The following is a 21,801-nucleotide window of genomic DNA, read 5'->3' on the forward strand; positions in this document are numbered from 1 at the left end:
TATCGTCATTGTGCCCCTCCTACCATCTCATTGTGGCTTCCTGTCTTTGGACGTGGAGTATCTTTTTTTGGTGGGTTCCAGCGTCCTCCAGTGGATGGTTGTCCAACAGCTAGCTGCAATTTTGGTGCTTTTGCAGGAGATGAGTGAATGTTCTTTTACTCTGCCATCTTGAACTGGAAACCCTGTCAATTCTTACCTATTTGCAGTAGTTTTTAGTTTAAACATTAAGAAACATACTTTAGTGTGAATTTAAACTTAAAAAGATAGATCTGAGAATCTGAAAATGAAACATTCTACAGAATCATGAGAAGACTTTTTAAGAAACAAAAACACGCTACTTTCATTTTCACCTGTGCAATTTAAGTCAATTAAGTTAACCAACTATATAGTGTTATACTGTTGCAAAACTACTAAAATTTTAACAATGCTTTCTAAAGGCAAAACTACTAGTTTATGAAATCAGTATCACTTATGCTTGTCGTAGCAACCCATGTGTGATCTTTTTAAAACATCAAATCAAGTTTTATCTCTGCTTAAAACCCTTTAGAATAAAATTCAAACTTCCTTCTGTGGCCTAAAGAGCCTTACATAAGCAGTGCCCTTACCTGCCCCTCTAATCTCAAAACAACTACTACCCTACCTCCTTAAACCCCTACCCTGCCACCAAACCATTCTGTACCTTGAACACACAAGTTTTTCTCACTCAGGGCTTTTTACCTGGCATTCCATCTACCCTAAAAAGCTCTTCCCCGAGTTTCTGCTGGCTGAACTCTTCAACCATCAGGTCAGTCATCCTCTCCAAGTTTTCCCTGACCTTATGGAGAGCCACATTTCCTCTCTACTGCATCACTGTTTTTTCCTTCATAGTTTTTATTAACATAATCTGTGGTATCTTGCTGCTAACAGACCTTAGATTTGTTGCTATCATCATTTCCAATTATCATAACATTGTAGAAAATATCTTTAGTTCAAAATGCATGAATGATCTAGCCTCTCTCCACATGTTGCCTCTAATGACACTCCTTTTTCTCCTATCTCATCTCTGATAGTCTAACATTCAGATGATTGAGGGTCCCACCTTCAATTTTTTCCTACTGTGCAAGAGAATTATTATATAAACTAAGCTAAATCACAAGTATGAGTCTTGTTAGTTCTGCATGGATTTAAAACAGACTTTTCCAGGTATTCCTTCTCCACTGGGACGTATAATTATAGATCTGGAGTGGGATTTTCCAAATCATCTAACTCAAGCCCTTTGTTTCTCAAATGTAAAGACCATTCAGTCTTTTTTTCTTCAGAAAACTTTTTTTGTCTCTGTCTTCTTTGCACCTTACCATTCTTCAACACTTGTGCCATTTGACATGGTAACCATCGATTACACAGAGCTATCTGAATTTTAATTAGAATTCAGTGCCTCAGTCACACCAAATTTCAAGTGCTCAATAGCCACACGCTGCTAATGGTTTCTATACTACATAGTAGAGATTCAGACATCTCCATCATAGCAGAAAGATCTACTGGATATGGCTGCTCTGTAACAATACAACTACCCTTCTTTAGATTAGTCTCTATTCTGGCCCTGGTCCAAACAACCTAAATATTGGGTTAGCCAAAAAGTTTGTTCAGGTTTTTCTGTAAGATGTTATAAAAAACCCACACAAACTATTTGGTCAACCCAATACTTAAAAGAGTGCCCTTTCAGTCTTTGAGAGGATAAAGATGATCTGGACTCCCAATATAAAACTTCTGCCTTCTGAATATAAAACCCAATATAAAACCTCAACCTCCCTGAAGATTACATAAACTTAATCTTAATCTCCCTATTAAGTAGAAACCTTATGAAAGGTTTCATTCACTCTTATCAAAGAGTGAATCTTTTTAATGTCTAGAAATGTTCTAGGCAGAGAATAAATAAATATTCCAAGGCAGAAATATATTTGGTATATCCAAAGACAAGGTCAGTATGACTGAAGCAGAGGGGAAACAAGTAGGGAAAAAAGGCCCGAGAAGTAGCCAGGAGCCAAATCACAATGGGCCACCTTTCCCGTGTTTTATAACTTCATGAAGTTATATAATAATAGATATCTACAGCTGAATTAAAAGGAATCATTTCTCATCAAAGCAACAAATTAAATAATAAAGACGTTATACTGTTGATAAATAAACCTAAAAATATTCAAAATAGCAAGACAGTATTTTCTGAGGAGGGGGGGAAAAAGACAGTAATTCAGGAATTAATCTTAAAAATGCCAAAACATACCCAAACTCAAATTTCTAAAAAGTCCAATTCAAATGATCAGATGTTAAAATAAAAGGCACTTTCCCTCCATGGATCATAACACAGGTCTCCAGTAGAACAATGGCATGTAAAAATCCTAAAATCTTGCACTTCCAAGTTTCAAAAATCACTTCTAAAACTTGGATAAATTAAGTAACTATAATCATAAAGTTTACTGATTCACTCCTTAATAACCCAGTACCACAAAGCTAAACACAACTTTCAATTAAAGTGAGTTTTGCATTTTGTCTTGGGTTTATTTTTGCAGAAAAATGACTCTTCTTTTAAAATGGCCAGAATCTTTTATATATACCAAGAACTCAGTAACAGCACGTCTTTTTTTTAACACCACTTGGAAATCACAGAGGAAGCATTAAATTATACTTAGTTAACGAGAAACTATTTTTACCATGTTACATTTTCTCAGTATCAGACAAAAGCTTCTCTGAGATGTTTTTTTTCCATTATCAAGGTAGTAAATTATTTCATATTTTTCAAATGAATTTAGTCCTCCTGAACTGGGAAATACAGGTACCTAGACTCTCCAATTCCTCATGCTATCTACAATGCTGGGTTTCAGTAACTGATGTACTAATGAAGAATAAACTTCAGTTCTCAAATTTAAATGAATCCCCAATTACTTCATAAACAATTCCAAAAGGCATTTCAGGTCAGTGACGAGGAAAAAATTAGGCAGACATTTCAATCAAATCCTCTCCATTAAAAAAACTGTATTTAAAAAAGAAATTTAAAAAAATTAAAAATAAATAAATACATAAATAAATAAAAATAAAAAAGAAACAGTGACTTGCCTGGTGGTCCAGTGGCTAAGACTCTGCGCTCCCAATGCAGGGAGTGCAGGTTCAGCCCCTGGTTGGGGAACTAAGACGCCACGTGCTGGGTGACGCAACCAAAAAATAAATTAATAAAAATAAAATAGAAATAGTTTTCTAAGCTCTTTACAAAAAAAAAAGAATTTTCTAAGCTCTTTACTTAGCCGATTACACAGTTAAATGTTTACCCCTTTTAAAAGAGGGTGTCTCATCTCATACTCACTGTAGTTAAGGGATTTGGAGTCGGTATGGGAAGCAAGCCTGCACCAGGCATCAGACTCGTCATGGTTGGAGCAGGAGCCAATAAAGAGAGGGCTTTAGCTTCCTCTGGGATTTTACCTGCAGAGGCAAGTTCCAAACATTACAGAAAGCAGAAACACCACACAACTTTACACTATGATTTTACAATTACCCTTGCACTTAAAAAATAATAATAATAAATGAATCTATCAGATCCATATAAAGAAATAAATAAGAACTTAAGTCTTTCCTTTTACCCTGCTCTACTAGGAAAAATAAAAGTGAGCAAAATTTCAAAGACTAACAATCTCATTAATGGAATATTATTTTAAAAACTGAATAATGTAGACAATTATTTAACACTTTGAGCTATGGGTCACCTGTACTGGAAACTTAATGTTCATGAACCAAACGATATCAAGCATGGACGCTTTTCCAGGACGGTGTTTTCGCGGTGATCGAAAGTTGTGTTACACATGACAACCGTTCGTGTTGGCTGCATCACTAATAGCACACAGAACATCAGATACAGAAAAGAAGAACATTTTTTAAAGTTTAATCCCCAGAAATGGCAAATAACCAAATTAGTCAAAAAAAAGAAAAAGAAAAAAACAAATATGTGCGAATTGAAATTTATTCCCGAGTGTCCCTATCCTGTTAATTTAAACTACCTACTTGGGATGCAAACAATTTTGATAATCTTCCAATAGATTCCATTTAATTTCAAGTAGACAGAAAAAAACAAAAGCTACTGCATGTAACCAGCTTCAATTGAAAAGGAAGCCTACACCCATTCAGTTAACAAGGCATCTCACCAACAATGTCAGAGATGACCAAAAGAATCCAGTTCCAAAGAATATATATGTCTTGGGAAACTATCATTTTTGAAAATAACTAAAAAAACTTTCCTGAGTCTCAGGAAACTTCTTAAATTACTGACTTTTACAACCAATTTATGTATACTTATCTGAAGAGGGGTGGTTAATGCCTAAATGTCTTCCTTAAGCAGCTTAAGTGCCTAATAATAATAACAGTAACATTAAAATAATCCTAGACACTAAGAAGAAATCCCTACAAGTAAAAAAATGAAAATTTACTCTGAATTAAGTCCATCAATTTGCCACATTTAATTACTGAATTCTAATCAATCAGTTTTGATAAAGACTATGACTTTCACACATTTTTTTCTGCTTTCTCTTAACTCTTTGAAAAAGAAAACTTCTAAGAAAAATTGACTATACATAGCAATTTCAGAAGAACTACTCATATATAATTATGTTATTTGACCAAACATTTCTATTATGAATTCTTCAAAGTAATTTAAAACACTGTACAAAGTCACATCAAATTGCAACTAGCATATGGAGTAAATTTTCAAGAAAGCACAATGCTGGGTTTCAGTGGTAAAATTCTACTTAATACAACCAGATGTGCAGGGATAAATCTCTAAAAAAACTTATTGAATGCACTTCTAAATGTGGATGGAATTCAAGGTGAATTTTAAAATTTGCTTTAAATAGTGGTTATACCTTATTCACAGGAATAGAAAAATTACACTTTCTTAGCTTTAGCAAATGTCTATTTATTCTAAGTCTATATAACCTTAATTTACTAATTTCAAAAACAAAGTCATTTTATTATTTCAGTAAATACTGCATAAGCACAGATTTTAACATGCATAAAGATTAAAAGGTGGGAGGATCTTACTTGAAGACATCAAATAATAATTTATTTTGTATTTATTAGTTACTAGCATTAAGACATGTATCTGTATATTCACATATATACTATACTATTTACATTGGTATCAAACCTGTTTTATCTTGTGAAAATAAGTATTCTTTCTTTTTTAAATATTTGTAAAACCTGAACACATCTTGATAAATCAACTGAGGTCCTAAGGTACAAATCCTATGCTCTACTACCCTAATTCATGTACCTAAAAAAATTCCAATTTAGTAATGTCTCAATTTAAGATTACCTGTTGATTAAATAAGCAAAACTATACACACAAAACAGTGCAGGAAGACTATACCAACAAAAAGGGTATTTAACCTAGGCCAAAAGTTGATTACTTAAAGTCATTCGCTTTTGGCTTAAAAAGTTGTCAGTAGGATATCTGACTTTCACTGCCTCTCACAACATAATGAACTATTTTAAGTATTAAGTCTAACTAAAAGCACAATATTTATTATTCTTATTACAATTAAAGATAATCTAAAAATCCCATTGCTTAATTTCCAAGAAAATTCTACCAAATTTATCCTCCAAATATTATCAGAATGTATAAAAGCATAAAGCAAATTAAGTACTTAGCATTTTTCCCAAACTGTACTCATCAAAGACAACTGAGAGGAAAACAGTGAGTGTCTCTCATGCATCCTAATCTCAGAATCTACTTAGAAACAAGTTATCTCTGAACATTTTTCAACCAAAGATTCAAGCAAAGAAATACACACGCAAGTAAATATTCAACAGTTTCTCAAGTATTCATTCCCCACATAGGCAACTAAAAGTGTTTTGTTTTTAAATCAATGCTATTTTCTACAATAAATAACTATCATAAAAGTGAAAAGTCTCTTCTTGTTCTCTACCCTCAGAATGTTATAAGAAATTTACTTATTTTCCTTGATGATTGTGTATGCCTAAAATTCCAAGGGAGAAGGACGAAAATTCAAAGTTATTAGTTGGTCTTTATGAGAGTTGCAGACTTGGCAGAAAACTGCAAAAATGTTACACTGAGATCAAAAACATGCTCCTAAATAAGAATCTCACCACTGTTTTAGTGTTTCGGGAACAAAATGTACCCGATCAGTTTATAAACACCAATTGAAACTAGCACTGAGCTTCATGAAACTGTATACTAATTTACTGTGAAAACTTATTTTATGTTGAGGATGAGTTCTACTAATCATCTCCCAATATAATTTGCAATGCAATGTTATGAACTCTTAATGGAATACCATTTACAAAGAACTGGAAAACCAGCTCACAAGTTAAAGTGAAAGAGATTTAACAAAACAAAACAAAACAAAACAAAAAAAAGGGACAAAATAAAGAAAAAGAAATGAAATTAAAGTAAAACAATAAAAAACAGAGACAGGGCGTCCATCTTCTGCGGTTCAGACTCCGATCTCATTTCCCCAATGAAGGTTTCACTTGACGGCAGGTTTAGTGGCATGGCAAACAATGCCTAACTCAGGCAAGTGTAACAGGTCTGCCTTGGCCAGTCTAGTCATCTAATAATGCACAAATATCACATAGAGAAAACATACAAAACCAAATTAATAGTCAAAATCCATCTACCAGAAAATGTGGACATAAACTTATGACTGATGATTAGGTTGACACCCTATCTTTGACCTTATCTTTTCTAAGTGTTAACATTTATAAAAAGAAATCTGAGATGCACGCAACAACAAAAAGAGGTCATACCTGGACAAGTATAATGAAAGTAAAACATTTTATTTTGAAGTGGCATGTTTTATTAACAATAGCTAACGCTTAATATGTGTGAAACTATTACACATCCAACCTTAAACAGCTTAGGATCTTCTCACAATACTACAGTCTGAATTAAAAACAAACAAAAAAACAGCAAATTGAAAGAAACTGAAAAAAAAGTCTTACAACTTTTTGCTATGGTTCTTTCACTTCTTTCATAATGCTGTTTCTATACCATCAAGGAAAGAATACAATCAGTGAAGTAAATAGAAGACTGCTTACGGAGCAGCAGTACAGCTGCTCTTACAGAACTTACTCCACTGGAACTCTTTCCTTTGATTTACTTCTAATTTACTTCCCTATCTTTAATACAATACATTATTACTTTGCTTGCAGTGCATAATCAGATCTTTCAGTAGCTCACTGTGACATTCTTCAGGTTCTATGAATTCATCTCTGTTGTACTAGTTCAATGAAAAATGTGTATCTGAATGTTTTTCCAGTATCAATTATTTTATAGGTTCGTGTTCTAAAATACAACTAAACTGGAATAAAAACATGAATTTTCATGTTCAAAAATAGCGAAATTTTGTCTCAAAATGTTAATACTAAAAATATTCGAGTCATTACAATAAATATGCAGTTAATTCTATCAAGTAAAACAGATAAAAAAAGGAACCTCTATATGCCCATAATCTTGAACATTTATAACAAACAATGGTCACTTTTCAAATATTTGAAAAATCCTATGGGAATACAGCAAGGTTCCAGCAGAGCCACACTAACAAAATTCTTCCTTCCAGTTCAATAATAAGCTAAAAATCACACAAGATCTGTGCTGCTGGTGGCATAATTTTTTGATACAATTAATATTCCTATTAATAAACCTTCTACTTATTTTTTTCCCATGCAGTTACTTGGTATGAAATTGGTATGAACTTGGTGTGCAAACTAAACCATTACCAGCTCTTTTCTCACCTTGTTCTCCAATTGTAGGATCGTTGTACGCTTACAGATTAGTAGATAAGAATAGATTTAAGCAAATAATTAACTTCAGTTCATTTTTATTCTCCCTACCCCACTCTAATACCCAGGCATGGGAAAAACACTTTGAAATTTATCTGAAAAACTCCAGAAGGTCCTGTTCTGGGACGTCAAAAATAACATCACTGTATCTGACTGTACTGTTTTTGACATCCCAGAACAGGCATTCTGGAATATGCAAAAACACCTGAAAGGGCAGCAAACTGTTTACTATACACTACTTTAATGGTAGCCTGGTTTCTAAAAATGGTTTTAAAACATTACATATGAAAACTCATTAGACTGTTTCAGGTAAAAATTTTATGTTGTAAAACAGTTACCACAAGCCACCAGTGAAAATATATTTTAAAGACATTTAAATTATAATAACCAATTATAAAATCCATGTACATATGCTACAATCAGTGCTCTGAATAAAAGTTAATTACACACTAGAACTTTCAAATTCAGCACAGCCTATTATATGTTAGTGGCTCTGTAAACTAAGTTACTAAAAAAAATAAGCATTAATAATAATTAGCTCTTAAAGCAGGTTGTCATAAATTAATGAATTACTGTAAGGCCTTTGGCCTTGTTACCCCTTCAAACAACTATTTCCTTGATGGATGCTTTGGAAAATTATTTTCCATTGTTTTTCTTTAATTGCCATCACCACCCCCAACCCTACCTCCACTCCCCCAACCCACCAGCAAAAGAGGTCAGTAAAATAAATTTCAGTTGCACAGCAAACAATTACAGTGAATAAGAAATAATGGTTTCATTAAAAAGGTAAATTACCTTAAGAAGATACTGTAAACCTTAAAATATGAATATTTTTCTTTAACATAATTACCACCTAACCCCCACTTAGCAAAATGTGTACACTGTTTTATTTATAAAATTTCATTAATATTGTATACACAAGGGCAAAGGATCACTTATTTACACATTTTAAATAATTTCCTCTACCAATTTAATTTCAGAAAGCTTGCTTTAAACTTGCAAATACAACAAAGCAAAGTAAACCAAAGAAGGCAAGCAATTTAAAAAATTTTAATGTCTAGCTATAATATCTCAAATATACATAATAAAGTAACCATTTTAATATATTTTATTATTAGGTAAAATCCTTTCCATCTCCCAATTTCATTCTTACACACACATGCCATATCCACTTGCCAATTTCTAGGAAAGCCAGTGGCAGTAATGGACAGGACAGAGATTAAAGTAACTTACAGAATCATATGCGATACCAACCTTCTGCACAAGGAACAACTATCAGAGCTCTGTCAATAAAAACCGTGTTAGTTAGATGCTGGGCCACACCAACACTTGATGGATCACGAAACTTAACATAACATACTTTGGAAGAAAAAGCAAGAGGTGCGTTGCTGCAAGATAAAAAGAAAAACAATTGGACTAATAAACATTAGGCTGGCTTTTTCATTTTCATTTACCATTTATTTTTTAGATCTTTACATAATCTTACACAATCAAGACAGGAATTTCTGCTGCTAAGGCATGAAATTCCAGAACGTAGTCTTTTAGATCTTTACATAATCAACACAGGAATTTTTGTTGCTAAGACATGAAATACCAGAACTTAAGTCTTTTGATGGTGATTTGCTGCAAAGACTAAAGAGAAATCTAGACAGGCCTACAGCCCTGTTTGTTAAAAATCTGAAACTTAACACATTCTTAACTTTAGTGAAATGTGAAAATAGCTGACTTAACCCAAGGATGTTTAACTGGTGCATCAATCAGCAAAATCTCTTTCATAAAAAAAGCCCCAACTCTCAAGACTTCAAATTTTGTAACTACTTCCAATCCTCCCTAACATGATTCCTGACATTTAAAATCACTAAAAACTTCACAAACATCTAAAAACAATCAGAAAACCTGGAATTAAAATTATTTTGCATATACCAGACTACTTCAGATTAGGCAGCACTGTGGTTTCCCAGACAAACAGTTTTACAAACAAAATTTATATATTTTATAGGTAAAAGAGAATAGATTCTTACAAGTCCTACTAGATTTAATCTGGGCAAGACTACATTAAAAAGAAGCCAGACACAGCACAGATGAAAGCAATTTTTCCATAATATGAATCCATCATGTTAGAGTTCAAAATACACTATATCCTCATAAAGAATCATTTTCTCAACCTACCCGTAACTGTGTTCAACTAAAATCTGTAATTGTCTTCAGCAAGTGAAAAAAGGCACAACCTATATATACATGTATATATAAATGTACAATCCTTGAAAACATTCAATCTGTCACACTAAAAAAGTAAGATCATTTGAAAAATACCAAATATGACTTAGGCAATAATTGTAATTTACTTTAGTTGACAAAACAGGTCAAGGAAGGTGACCACAATCTAGACCTAGTAAAAGGCAAAGATGAGATTTAAAGTCTAATTACCCAATTCCAAATCTCATGTAACCTTAATCATTCAGTTAATCAAGAACTTTAAAGCCACTTTAATGTACTATTTGTAATTTCATAAATATCCATTGCTTCTTAAAATTAAAAACTTAAACATAGCAAAAAATCCACTTTGATAATGGCTAAATGTAGTTATGATATTAACCAAACACTAAGATAAAATATATCTGCATTTAGAACTTGAAACTATATGTTGATATATTATTACTAACATAACTTAATCAGGCTAATTAAAGAAGCTAAAATAAAAATAAAACTCTACCTCTTTTTCACTCAACTGAATTAAGTTCTTTCCTGCCTGCTGCTGCTGCTAATGCTTAAGTCGCTTCAGTCGTGTCTGACTCTGTGCAACCCCAGAGACGGCAGCCCACCAGACTCCCCTGTCCCTGGGATTCTCCAGGCAAGAACACTGGAGTGGGTTGCCATTTCCTTCTCCAATGCATGAAAGTGAAAAGTGAAAGTGAAGTCGCTCAGTCGTGTCCGACTCTTAGCGACCCCATGGACTGCAGCCTACCAGGCTCCTCCATCCATGGGATTTGCCAGGCAAGAGTACTGGAGTGGGGTGCCATTGCCTTCTCCGTCTTTCCTGCCTAAAGCCATCCAATTCAAGCTTCAAGCCAGTCCTTTCAACCTCCCCCTACTCAACACATAAGTGAAGCACTGTATGTATTTGTCATGAGATGATAAACAATCTGTGGGCTTCCCTCGTGGTGCAGTGAAAAAGCCCTGCCTGCCAAAGCAGGAGATGTGGGCTGCATCCCTGGGTTGGGAAGATACCTGGAGAAGGAAATGACAACCTACTCCAGTATTTTTGCCTGTGAAATCCCATGGGCAGAGGAACATGCTGGGCTACAGTCCATGAGGTCACAGAAGAGTCAGACGTGACTTAGCGACTAAACCGCAACAACAAATACATCTTGTGTCCAGACTTCACTTACCTGGGTATTACAAGATCACTAATTCAGGCCTTTCTAAGAGCTCTAAACTCCTATATCTTAGTGCCTGCTGGAATACTGCATGGTGATGGTCACAGGGCCCACCACTGAACTTATTCTTAAATTCATCACCTTCCTCTATACCAATCCAGCACTTTGTCCTAATTCATATCTCAGTTAAGGATACTACCACATCACCTAAGTCAGAAATCTGGGAGTTACTAATGTGACCATCATTAGTACTGTTCACCAAATATTTCCAAATTTCCTTCTGGCTACATAATAAAATTCTATTTCTTTTTTTCCTTGAAGTTAGGTATGGCTGTGCAATTTGGTCAATTAAATATGAGCAGAACTGAAATGTATTCCTATTCAGGAGCTTTAAGGGTCACTGCTCCGTTCTGTCCCTCTGCCACAGTGACCAGCAACATCAAAGAGATGGGTGGCTGATACATCAGCTTCATCACCAACCCCATCAATTTAGTATAAGAAATGATCTTGTTTTTATTAAACTACTGAGATTTATGGGTTTCCATCCTTGATCCTTCGTCCTTCTTTTTCATCCAATTGGTCTTCATATCCTATGAAAATGGCCTCCCAAATATTTGTCACATTAATTCTTAAAACTCAACACTCCAAAAACTACGATCATGGCTTCCAGTCCCATCACTTTCTGGCAGATACATGGGGACACAATGGAAACAGTGACAGACTATTTTCTTGGACTCCAAAATAACTGTGGACAGTGACTGCAGCCATGAAATTAAGACACCTGCTTCCTAGAAAAAAAGCTATGACAAACCTAGACAGCATATCAAAAAGTAGAGACATCACTTTGCCGACAAACATTCGTCTAGTCAAAACTATGGTTTTTTTCCAGCAGTTGTGTACGGATGTGAGAGTTGGAACACAAGGAAGGCTGAGCGCCGAAGAATTGATGCTTTCGAACTGTGGTGCTGGAGAAGACACTTGAGAGTCCTCTGGACAGCAAGGAGATCAAACCAGTTAATCCTAAAAGAAATTAACTCTGAATATTCTTTGGAAGGACTGATGCTGAAGTTCCAATCCTTTGGCCACCTGATGTGAAGAGCCAATTCACTGGAAAAGACCCTGACACTGGGAAAGATAAGAGGGCAGGAGGCAAAGGGGGGGCGACAGAGGATGAGATGGTTGGGTGGAATCACAGACTCAACAGACATGAATCTGAGCAAACTCTGGGAGACAGTCAAGGACAGGGAAGCCTGTCGTGCTGCAGTCCATGGGGTTGCAAAGAGTCAGACACATTTGAGGGACAAAACAACAAATTCTTTCAATATTCTCATTATCAATGCCTTCATTCAAATCCTTATCATTTCTCACTGGGATTACTAACCAATCACACTGCCTCCAATCGCAACTCTTTATTTAACAATCTTCCACAAAAGCTATTAAAATAATCTTTCTAAACCCTAAATTTCTTCATGTCATGCTTCAATCTCCTCAGAGCCATCCTTCTTTTCTTGCCTCATCATTTTAAAAATCCAGGCATAAAAACACTTGCCGTCCCCAGGACACATTCTGTGCCAACAGAGCCGCCTTTGAGCCTGCTGTCTCACTTGGCTATGATATGCTCTTACTCCCCTTCTACTTTTCTTCAAGGCTCAAGTTTCAAAGTCTTCTGGAAAGTCATTTTAAAAAATCAAAGTAACTAAGTACCCTCTTACATGTGCTACCAAGACATCCTATATATTTTCAGCAGTTCCCTTATGTGAAACCCCGAACAGACCTAGCAAGCTTTAAGACACAACTGATTAGTGACACGGCACAAGGGCCCATTTCACCAGCTAACCCAAAACCTATAATTCGGGAGGCCTGACCAAATGAACTTGAACAATCACATTCTTTCTCTTGGGCTGAAAAGTCATGTAGAGTGAGGGTTTGGGCCAGATGCCAGATGAGTGAGTACAGGTCTGCAGAGAAACTGAGTAGATACAGAGAAACAACCAAGCTGACAATAAATCCTGACAGGAATAAGCAGATGGTGGCCTTGGGTGCTGATACCTTCCTGGCTCCCAGTCTCAGTTTCCAGGAGGCCTAGTCTGTATTGTACTACTTAGGGAAATCATCTTTTTAACAATGTCTCTTCCTGAGCTAGATTAGTAACACCTTCTGTCCTTGGCAGCGCGCCACCCCCCCTCCCCCGCCCCCCAAAACAAATCTATGATTACAAGGAGCTATGAAGGCCCTAGCAATTGCAACAAGTATAAACTCTTTTAGCACTTGAAGAAACTAACAAGCTACCAATGAAACTATTTCCTAAATTGACAGATCCTTCTGTAAAAGAATGGAAATCTGAATCATCACTGTTGTAAACTGCAAACAATCCCAAATACCCCGCTTGAAACACATCATTTCAAATTTAAAACACCCACAGGAGTAAGAAATGTGGGACTGGTTAATAAACCATATGCTATGGAGATTTCAGAAGCCCAAAACCTGGTAAAAAGATGCCAGTCTGTTCTGAACAGCATTACCGTAAAAGAATGGATCCTAGTGCTAAAAGCAATTTTCTTCACCATCTCCAATTACCTTCCTTAAATGGAGAGTAAAATCAACACAGTATCTACTTTATAAAAATGTAAACATAGAAGCTTTTCAGAAATAGTAACATTCCTTTATTTTGAATATTATAAGCTAAAAAGATCCAGTGTGTGTACATGCTCAATCATCTGGGTCATGTCTGACTCTGTGACCCTATGGACCATAGCTCACCAGCCTCCTCTGTCCATGGGATTCTCCAAGCAAGAATACTGGAGTGGGTTCCCATGCACTCCTCCACGGATCTTCCCAACCCCAGAGAACGAACCTGAGTCTTCTGTGTCACCTGCATTGCAGGCAGATTCTTTACCCACTGAGCCACCTGGGAAGCCAAAAACGATACAGTGGCAGGCCTAAATACAAATATCTCAGCAAACAACTTTGTATTTATATTTATAAATGAATATATTTCCAAACGGAGAAGGCAATGGCACCCCACTCCAGTACTCTTGCCTGGAAAAATCCCATGGACAGACGAGCCTGGTGGGCTGCAGTCCATGGGGTCACGAAAAGAGTCAGACACGACTGAGCGACTTCACTTTCATGCATTGGAGAAGGAAATGGCACCCCACTCCAGTGTTCTTATCTGGAGAATCCCAGGGACAGCGGAACCTGGTGGGCTGCCGTCTATGGGGTCGCAGAGAGTCAGACACGACTGAAGCAACTTAGCAGCAGTAGCAGCAGCAGATTTCCAAATCTTATGTTTAGATTTTTCTCTCTAGTATATCTATGCTGTTAAATAAGGTTTACTTTTTTAAAAATTAAATATGATTATCATTTCAAATGCAATCCTGACCTACAGTTTTAATTTTTAAAAGGGGTTAAATATGTTATTGGTCTAAACATGTTTCTCTAAAGAAAGTAACAGTACTCAAATATAGCAGATTTTATATTGACCTCATTTGTTAAATCACTTTTTTAAATAAAAACCTTCTACAATTACTTTTCAAAAAAAAAAATTAGAATTTTTCACTGAGAGTTTAATGCACAAATCACAGAACCAACTTTTTGAGCATCAGTTAAATTTCTTGGATCCTAACTGGTTATCTGGGCTTCCCAGGTGGCGCAGCGGTAAAAAAATCTGCTTGCCAATGCAGGAGCCGTAGGAGACTCAGGTTCAATCCCTGAGTCAAGAATAGCCCCTGGAATAGGAAATGGCAACACATTCCAGTATTCTTGCCTGGAAAATTTCACAGACAGAGGTGGGGAAACAGTCCACAGGATGGCAAAGATTCAGACACAACTAAGCATGCACACACATAACTGGTTATCTAATTTTCCACTAAACATGGTGACAGCACTGTACAATCTTTAAAAAAATACTCAATGTGGTAACACTATGATTTTCCAACACTTTATTATATTTCTAGACATCCTCTGAGAATCTATCAAAAAAGATATAATGCAAAGCATGGACAAAGTATGTAGTTCTATGTATGAAAATATTAACTGATACATAACAATTTCTTGGAGAAGGCAATGGCACCCCACTCCACTACTCTTGCCTGGAAAATCCCATGATGGAGGAGCCTGGTGGGCTGCAGTCCATGGGGTCGCTAAGAGCCAGACACGACTGAGCGACTTCACTTTCACTTTTCACTTCCATGCATTGGAGAAGGAAATGGCAACCCACTCCAGTGTTCTTGCCTGGAGAATCCCAGGGACGAGGGAGCCTGGTGGGCTGCCGTCTACGGGGCCGCACAGAGTCGGACACGACTGAAGTGACTTAGCTTAGCTTAACAATTTCTCAACAGGTCTCCAGTGATACTATGGATGGCTCAATTGTCCTTTCTATAAGACTTCCTTATGATTTACTGACACCCACTAAATGCCAGAGGCCCTCCAATCACAGCGGACAATCAAAAATACACATTTTCAAATACTTCTAGCTAAAACCCAATGACAGAATTTCAAACACACACATACACACTTGAGACTTTAAATATTATTACAATAAATAAAACACAGCAATATGAAAAATGCTTACTGAGTAAAAAAAGTTGACAGGAACAGTGTATATATTCTTTTGACTACAGTAGATTAAGATAAGGGATTCCCCAATAGCTCAGTTGGTAAAGAATCCGCCTGCAATTCAAGAGACCGCAGTTCAATTCCTGGGTCAGGAAGATCTGCTGGAGAAGGGATAGGCTACCCACTCCAGTCTTCTTGGGTTTCCCTGGTGGTTCATCTGGTAAAGAATCCGCCTGCAATGCAGGAAACCTGGGTTTGATCCCTGGATTGTGAAGATCCCCTGGCAAAGAGAACGGCTACCCACTCCAGTATTCTGGCCTGGAGAATTGCATGGACTGGGACTGTATAGTTCATGGGGTCACAAAGAGTCGGACAAGACTGAGCGACTTTCACTCAACTCATTCATATTAAGATAAATGTATATAAAAACGACTGAAGGGAAACACTTGGAAATGGAAAAAGGCTTTGACAGGGCCCTAGGGTCACTGGCAGTGTTCCATTGTCTGAATTTTTCATAATGTGACTATACAGGTTATGCTATGCTATGCTATGCTAAGTCACTTCAGTTGTGTCCAACTCTGTGTGACCCCATAGACGGCAGCCCACCAGGCTCCCCATCCCTGGGATTCTCCAGGCAAGAACACTGGAGTCAGTTGCCATTTCCTTCTCCAATGTATGAAAGTGAAAAGTGAAACGGAAGTCGCTCAGTCGTGTCCAACTCTTAGCGACCCCATGGATTGCAGCCTACCAGGCTCCTCCGTCCATGGGATTTTCCAAGCAAGAGCACTGGAGTGGGGTGCCATTGCCTTCTCCGATACAGGTTATACTTTTAGCTATTTGACAGCTTTTACTTTATCAATGCTTTTGAAGACCAGAGAAGTGAAGAAAACCCACAAGCCAAAAAAAAAAAAATCAACACGGGGTTGATGGCAGAAATGAGACTAGGTTACCCTATAGGTATTGTGCACTGAGGGGGCACAGGAGAACTTCTAGGGCGCAGAGAATCCTATCCACGTGCTGGATCTGTTCACTTTGTGAACATTCATCAAGCTGTATACCCTTACCCATGCACTTTTCTACACATTATACCTCTATAAACAGCTTACTGAAAAAAAGACAAAAATTTATTACCATTGTAAATAGGTTTTCAAGATGTATGAGATTCATTTGTACTAAACAGTACTAAATTGTACTAAAATAAAAAGTCTGGATATTTGTCATCTAGCAGCACAAATAACAATTTTTAATATTTACAATGAATGTCTACTCCAATTCTTAAATGTTTCAACAGAAATTGAATTACGGCCTCATGCCAAAAAAAGAAAATTTAATTTAAAACCTGAATTTTCATATTAGCAATTGCATCCTTAAAATGTAAATGAGAAACTATTCTCACATTCTATTAAAGAAATATAGTTCCAAATTTAAAACAAATCAATTTCTACTCAGCTTTCAAAGATTAATCATAAAATACCATTTCCACAACACTGAAAAAAGAATTCTGTCTTCAAAATACCTACTACTATTGCATATTTATACATTTCAGCCCAAATTTGCAAACAGAATGTAAGGACCAGCTTATGACAACTTAACTACAGTGCAAACAGAAAACACACCACTAGAAAAGCATGTTAATACTTGTGAAAAACAGGAATAGGGGAACTGCAAATATAGAATAACTGGTCAAAGATTTTGCCTGGCCTAGGTGTATTACATTTATGCTACAATTCTGCAAAATGCATTACAGCTGGTGACACAGTAATTCTGTTTCAATGCACTGTTTAAGTAACCAGCTTTTTTATTCTCTTACACTTTTAAACTCCAAGCAACTAACATCTGATTTCAAAAAATAGCCCATTTTACTAAATGTCAGATAACTGGCAGCATATTGCCACCCAAACGCATTTTTCAACCATGTGAGTGGTGTTATGTTCTCAATGAAGAATATTCTGTGATGTATTTCTTCTGCCCATAAGACACATTATCACAACCTTGAAAGCAAGGTTAGTTTACAAAGGTTTATGTACAAAATATTTTACTATTTGATGCCAATTCGTTCAGAATACAGCAACCCTCCAAACAGTTCTCAATTATTCAGAAATGTTCTGAGTGTCTAAATGAAGAGAAAGCTTAAAGCACTTTCAGAAGTTATATAAGCTAACCAAAGCTATATATGTGATGAGGAGTCAATACAGATGTATGTGCACCCACTTATGAACTATTTTTGGCAAAACTGTTATTACTGAATCTATTCATGTGGAAACAATTTATATAACCAAGATGAATCATTTTACAACACAAACTACAAGACAAAATATCAATGTCATGAAAAACTTTTAAAAAGATGACTGGGGAAAAAAACCGGTGTGAGGGGGCAGAGGGGGAGTAATCCTAGATTAAAGATTTCTTTAGTCCTAGATTAAAGAAAATAATCAAACGTACAGAGTGATCTCTGATTATTTCTAAATCAGAAAAAGAAAATGGAGAAAAGGCGTCACACTAACTGAAAAAATTTAGATGTTATATATTGTCAAGTATTTCTTGGATACATTAACAGCACTGTGGTAAAGTAGGACATATACATAAGAGATTCACATTTAATTGTTGAGGAGTGAATTGTCAAGGGATGTGTATGTAGAGGTGGGGAGAGGGAGACAGAAATCTGTGGCTAACTATAAATACAGATGAAGGGAACATGGGAGTTATTCTCTCAGCATTTCTGTATGCATGAAAATACTTTGAAACAAAAATGAGAAGAAAAACTTAAGTAAAATTTAAAAATCCAACACTAACTTTTATCACTATCTATGCAGTAGCAATGCGGTATAGAGAGAGAGAAAACTAAAGGAAAATAGATCTACATTCATCACTATGAAATACCCCCAAAAATCAAACACAATTTTTTTAATAACAGAAATCTTAGGCAACTACTATCCCTTTCTTCAAACGATTTTGATGAAATGAACAAAACACTGAGAAATTTTCATATTCTGGACACTAGTTTTTAAAAGTTTATGCCCGTAAGAAAATAAACAACCCTGAAACCTCTTACAAATTTTGTGAGCTGATACTACCGTACAAGGGAAATCTTACTTCAAAGTACACTACCTGGGAAGTGTCTGATAACAGAGAATGCCATCCCAAATCTGGATTTCTAGAAGTATACAGCAGGAATAATCCTGCACAGATTACTGTTTTTTCTGAAAGGTTCAGGGCAGTGTGACCTTCTAGGAGGAAATTTTAATCCGATGCCAAAAGGGTGAACAGACATGAATCTTTAACAACATGGATGGGCTCGGTTAGATTAACCTCTGAAGATGCTAAATTTGTGAACACAGGCCCAGGAACAACTATAACCCTAATTCTATTTGTCATCAGCCGTAGGCAACAACGGCCCGACACTGAGGCCCTAAGAATCGGATAGTTTCTCAGGCGCAGTCTCCGCGATTTTCCATTGCAAAAAACCCATCAGGCGCTTGCCATGAGGACTATTCCGGGCCCACCTGCGGCCATCTTAAGTTAGGGAAAAAAACGGGGGAAGCCCGGCACTTAATTCGAGGACTCGGCGACGACCACTGGCCGGGAGGCACGAAAAGGCAACCCCTCTAAGTCCTTTGTAAGGATTCTGTGCAAAGATTAACCTCCGAAAGTCGACTAACCAGGAAAACAGAAGCCGGGGGCTGGGGCCGCGGTGCCCCAATCAAACATGGGCACCAAGGGAAACCCGGTGGTCACGTGACGGGGCAGCGCGCCCCCGTCCGCGCTCTCCCCCACGCCTGGGTTCCCGAGGTCTCGCTCGGGCCCGCGCCCCTCCCCCAGTCGAGCTCGAGCACTTACTCGGGCGGGTAGAGCCGTAGCTCCTCGATTTCTCCTAGGAAGGAAAAAAGCGTCCGCATCTGCTCGCTCGTCACCGCAGAGGACAGATTTGTCACCTGAATCACCGCCGTAGGGGTGAGGCCGAAGCCTAAGCCCAAGCCGAAGCTGCCGGCGCTGTTCATCCTGATCCGCGCTGCCGCTGCCTCCCTCCCCAACGTCTACAACGCGTCAGCGACGGAGCCGGGAAAGCGGAGATTGCGCGGCCGCGAGCGCGCTCCCGCTGGCGAATTCACGGCAACGGGCAGGTCTAGCCGCCCATTTCACAACTCCCCTGCTCTCCGGGCTGCGCGCGCCAGCCGGAAGCGTCGCCCTGGCAACCCAGCGGATCTCGCGAGGCTGCAGCCTGGGTCTCCCGGGTGTGTAAGGCTGTTGGTCCTGCTGCACTTCTCCCCGCCAAGATTTTGATTGAGGGTTTCCCTGGTTACGACTCCATCAAATTCTTGTGCTCCTGTAGACACAAGAGAACCACCTCTTTCCAGTCTTTATAGTAGCTAAGACTGGGAAGTCAAGAGGCCTGCTGCTGCAAAGCTGTTAAGAAGGGATGACTCTCGAGCATCGCAGTTAAATACTTGGTTGAACTATAACGTGTCAGTATTATATTCACGCAGCTCCTCCTCCCCACCTATATAAAAAAACAAATTGACCGGCGTCCCATTCATAAAAAAACTCAGAAAATTTTACGAAACATGTAAATTTAGATGGAATTAAAGCAGTATGATGAAGGCTATGCGGTTGTCGTTTGTAACATTTTTTAGCTCATTCCGCAGGTATTAATATTTGAGTGTTAAGTACCAGACAGACACGAACACATTAAGGACAGTTACAGAAGATCCACACAGACTTTGCAACCTAACGAGACACAAGTAACAGTAGTATGTGAAAATAGGGCAGCTGTTCCCAAAATGCCATCCGCAAAACCTGGAAGGTCCTGGGGGCCTTTTCAATGAATCTGTACGGTCAAAAGCATTTTTACAATATGAAGACTTGATTTTCTTCACTTTGTTGAGAATTGCACTGATGGTGTAAAGCCAGCACCTTAGCAGAAATCAAGGCAGTGGTGTCAAACTGCACAACTACAGTGAGTCCCTCTACGTATGAGCTTTTGAGTTACAAACTTTGAAAGATGACAAGTGTCCCTGTATGCCAGGTATACTGGCAGTACTACTACACTTTACAAGGTACTCTTCTTGTGTGTGTTTATTAGTTTTTTATGTATTATTTGTGCATAAAGTATTATAAACCTCTTACAGTACAGTACTATATAGTCAATTGCATGAGTTGGGTACCTAGGATAACTTTGCTGGACTTATAAACAAATCGGACTTAAATGCTCTTAGAACGGAACTTTTTCTTAACTGGGGGACTTACTGTAGTGGAATGCAAGGACTTTCCTGTGGCTCAGACGTTAAAGAATATGCCTGCTGTGTAGGAGACCCGGGTTCAATCTCTGGATCGGGAATATCCTCTGGAGGAGGAAATGGCAACCCATGAGGAAATCCCCATGGGCAGAGGAGTCTGGCGGGTTCTAGTCCATAGGGTCAGGAAGAGTCGGACACGACTGAGCGACTAACACTGTAGTGGTATTTTGTATTCTCCTCCTTGCACTCAGAGCATACACAATATATGGGTTTTTTTTAATAAGCTAGTTTAAGAATGCCCTTGACAGAGTTCCCTGGTGGTCCAGTGGTTAATAATCCGCCTACCAATGCAGGGGACATGGGTCCCTGGTCAGGGGAAGATTCCACATGCTGTGGGGCAACAAAGCATTAACGCCAAAACTGCTGAGCCTGTGCACCCTAGAGCGCACGCTCTGCAACAAGAAAAGCTGCCACAGTGTGAAACGTGTGCTCCCAAACTGCAGAATAGCCCGTTGGCCACAACTCGAGAAAGCCTACGCGCAGTAATGAAGACTCTGCACAGCCAAAAAAAAATACATAATTGTCTTTGGAAAAGTAGTAAAAAGTATTAATTTTACTAAATCTTCACCCTAGCATACGCCTATTTTTTTTTATAAAACCTTTTTTTTTTAGTTTTTTTTTTTTTTGGCCTCACTGCACAGCATGTAGGTAGGATCTTAGTTCCTCAACCAGGAATCAGACTCACCTAACCGCTTCATTGGAAGCCCTGAGTCTTAGCCACTGGACCAACAGGGAAGCCCCCCACCTCTTTT

General features: G+C 37.7%; 1 protein-coding gene across 5 annotated transcripts in view; it reads right to left on the reverse strand.

Moving 5' to 3' along the window:
- SREK1 (splicing regulatory glutamic acid and lysine rich protein 1) overlaps positions 1-19,902 on the reverse strand; it is a 44,940-nt gene extending 25,038 nt beyond the window's left edge. The window contains exons 1-3 of one of the 5 annotated variants that reach the window (XM_027520437.1): positions 19,593-19,902; positions 9,076-9,209; positions 3,335-3,450 (exon numbers count right to left, since the gene is read on the reverse strand). In XM_027520437.1, the coding sequence (XP_027376238.1) occupies positions 3,335-3,450; positions 9,076-9,209; positions 19,593-19,753 (411 nt within the window). In that variant the 5' untranslated portion in view covers positions 19,754-19,902. The other 4 variants (XM_027520436.1, XM_027520438.1, XM_027520440.1 and 1 more) reach the window with 4 other exon arrangements.
- Positions 19,903-21,801: the final 1,899 nt, after the last annotated feature.

The sequence above is a fragment of the Bos indicus x Bos taurus genome, chromosome 20 (genome assembly GCF_003369695.1).
Source record: "Bos indicus x Bos taurus breed Angus x Brahman F1 hybrid chromosome 20, Bos_hybrid_MaternalHap_v2.0, whole genome shotgun sequence".
NCBI classification, from domain to species: domain Eukaryota; kingdom Metazoa; phylum Chordata; class Mammalia; order Artiodactyla; family Bovidae; genus Bos; species Bos indicus x Bos taurus.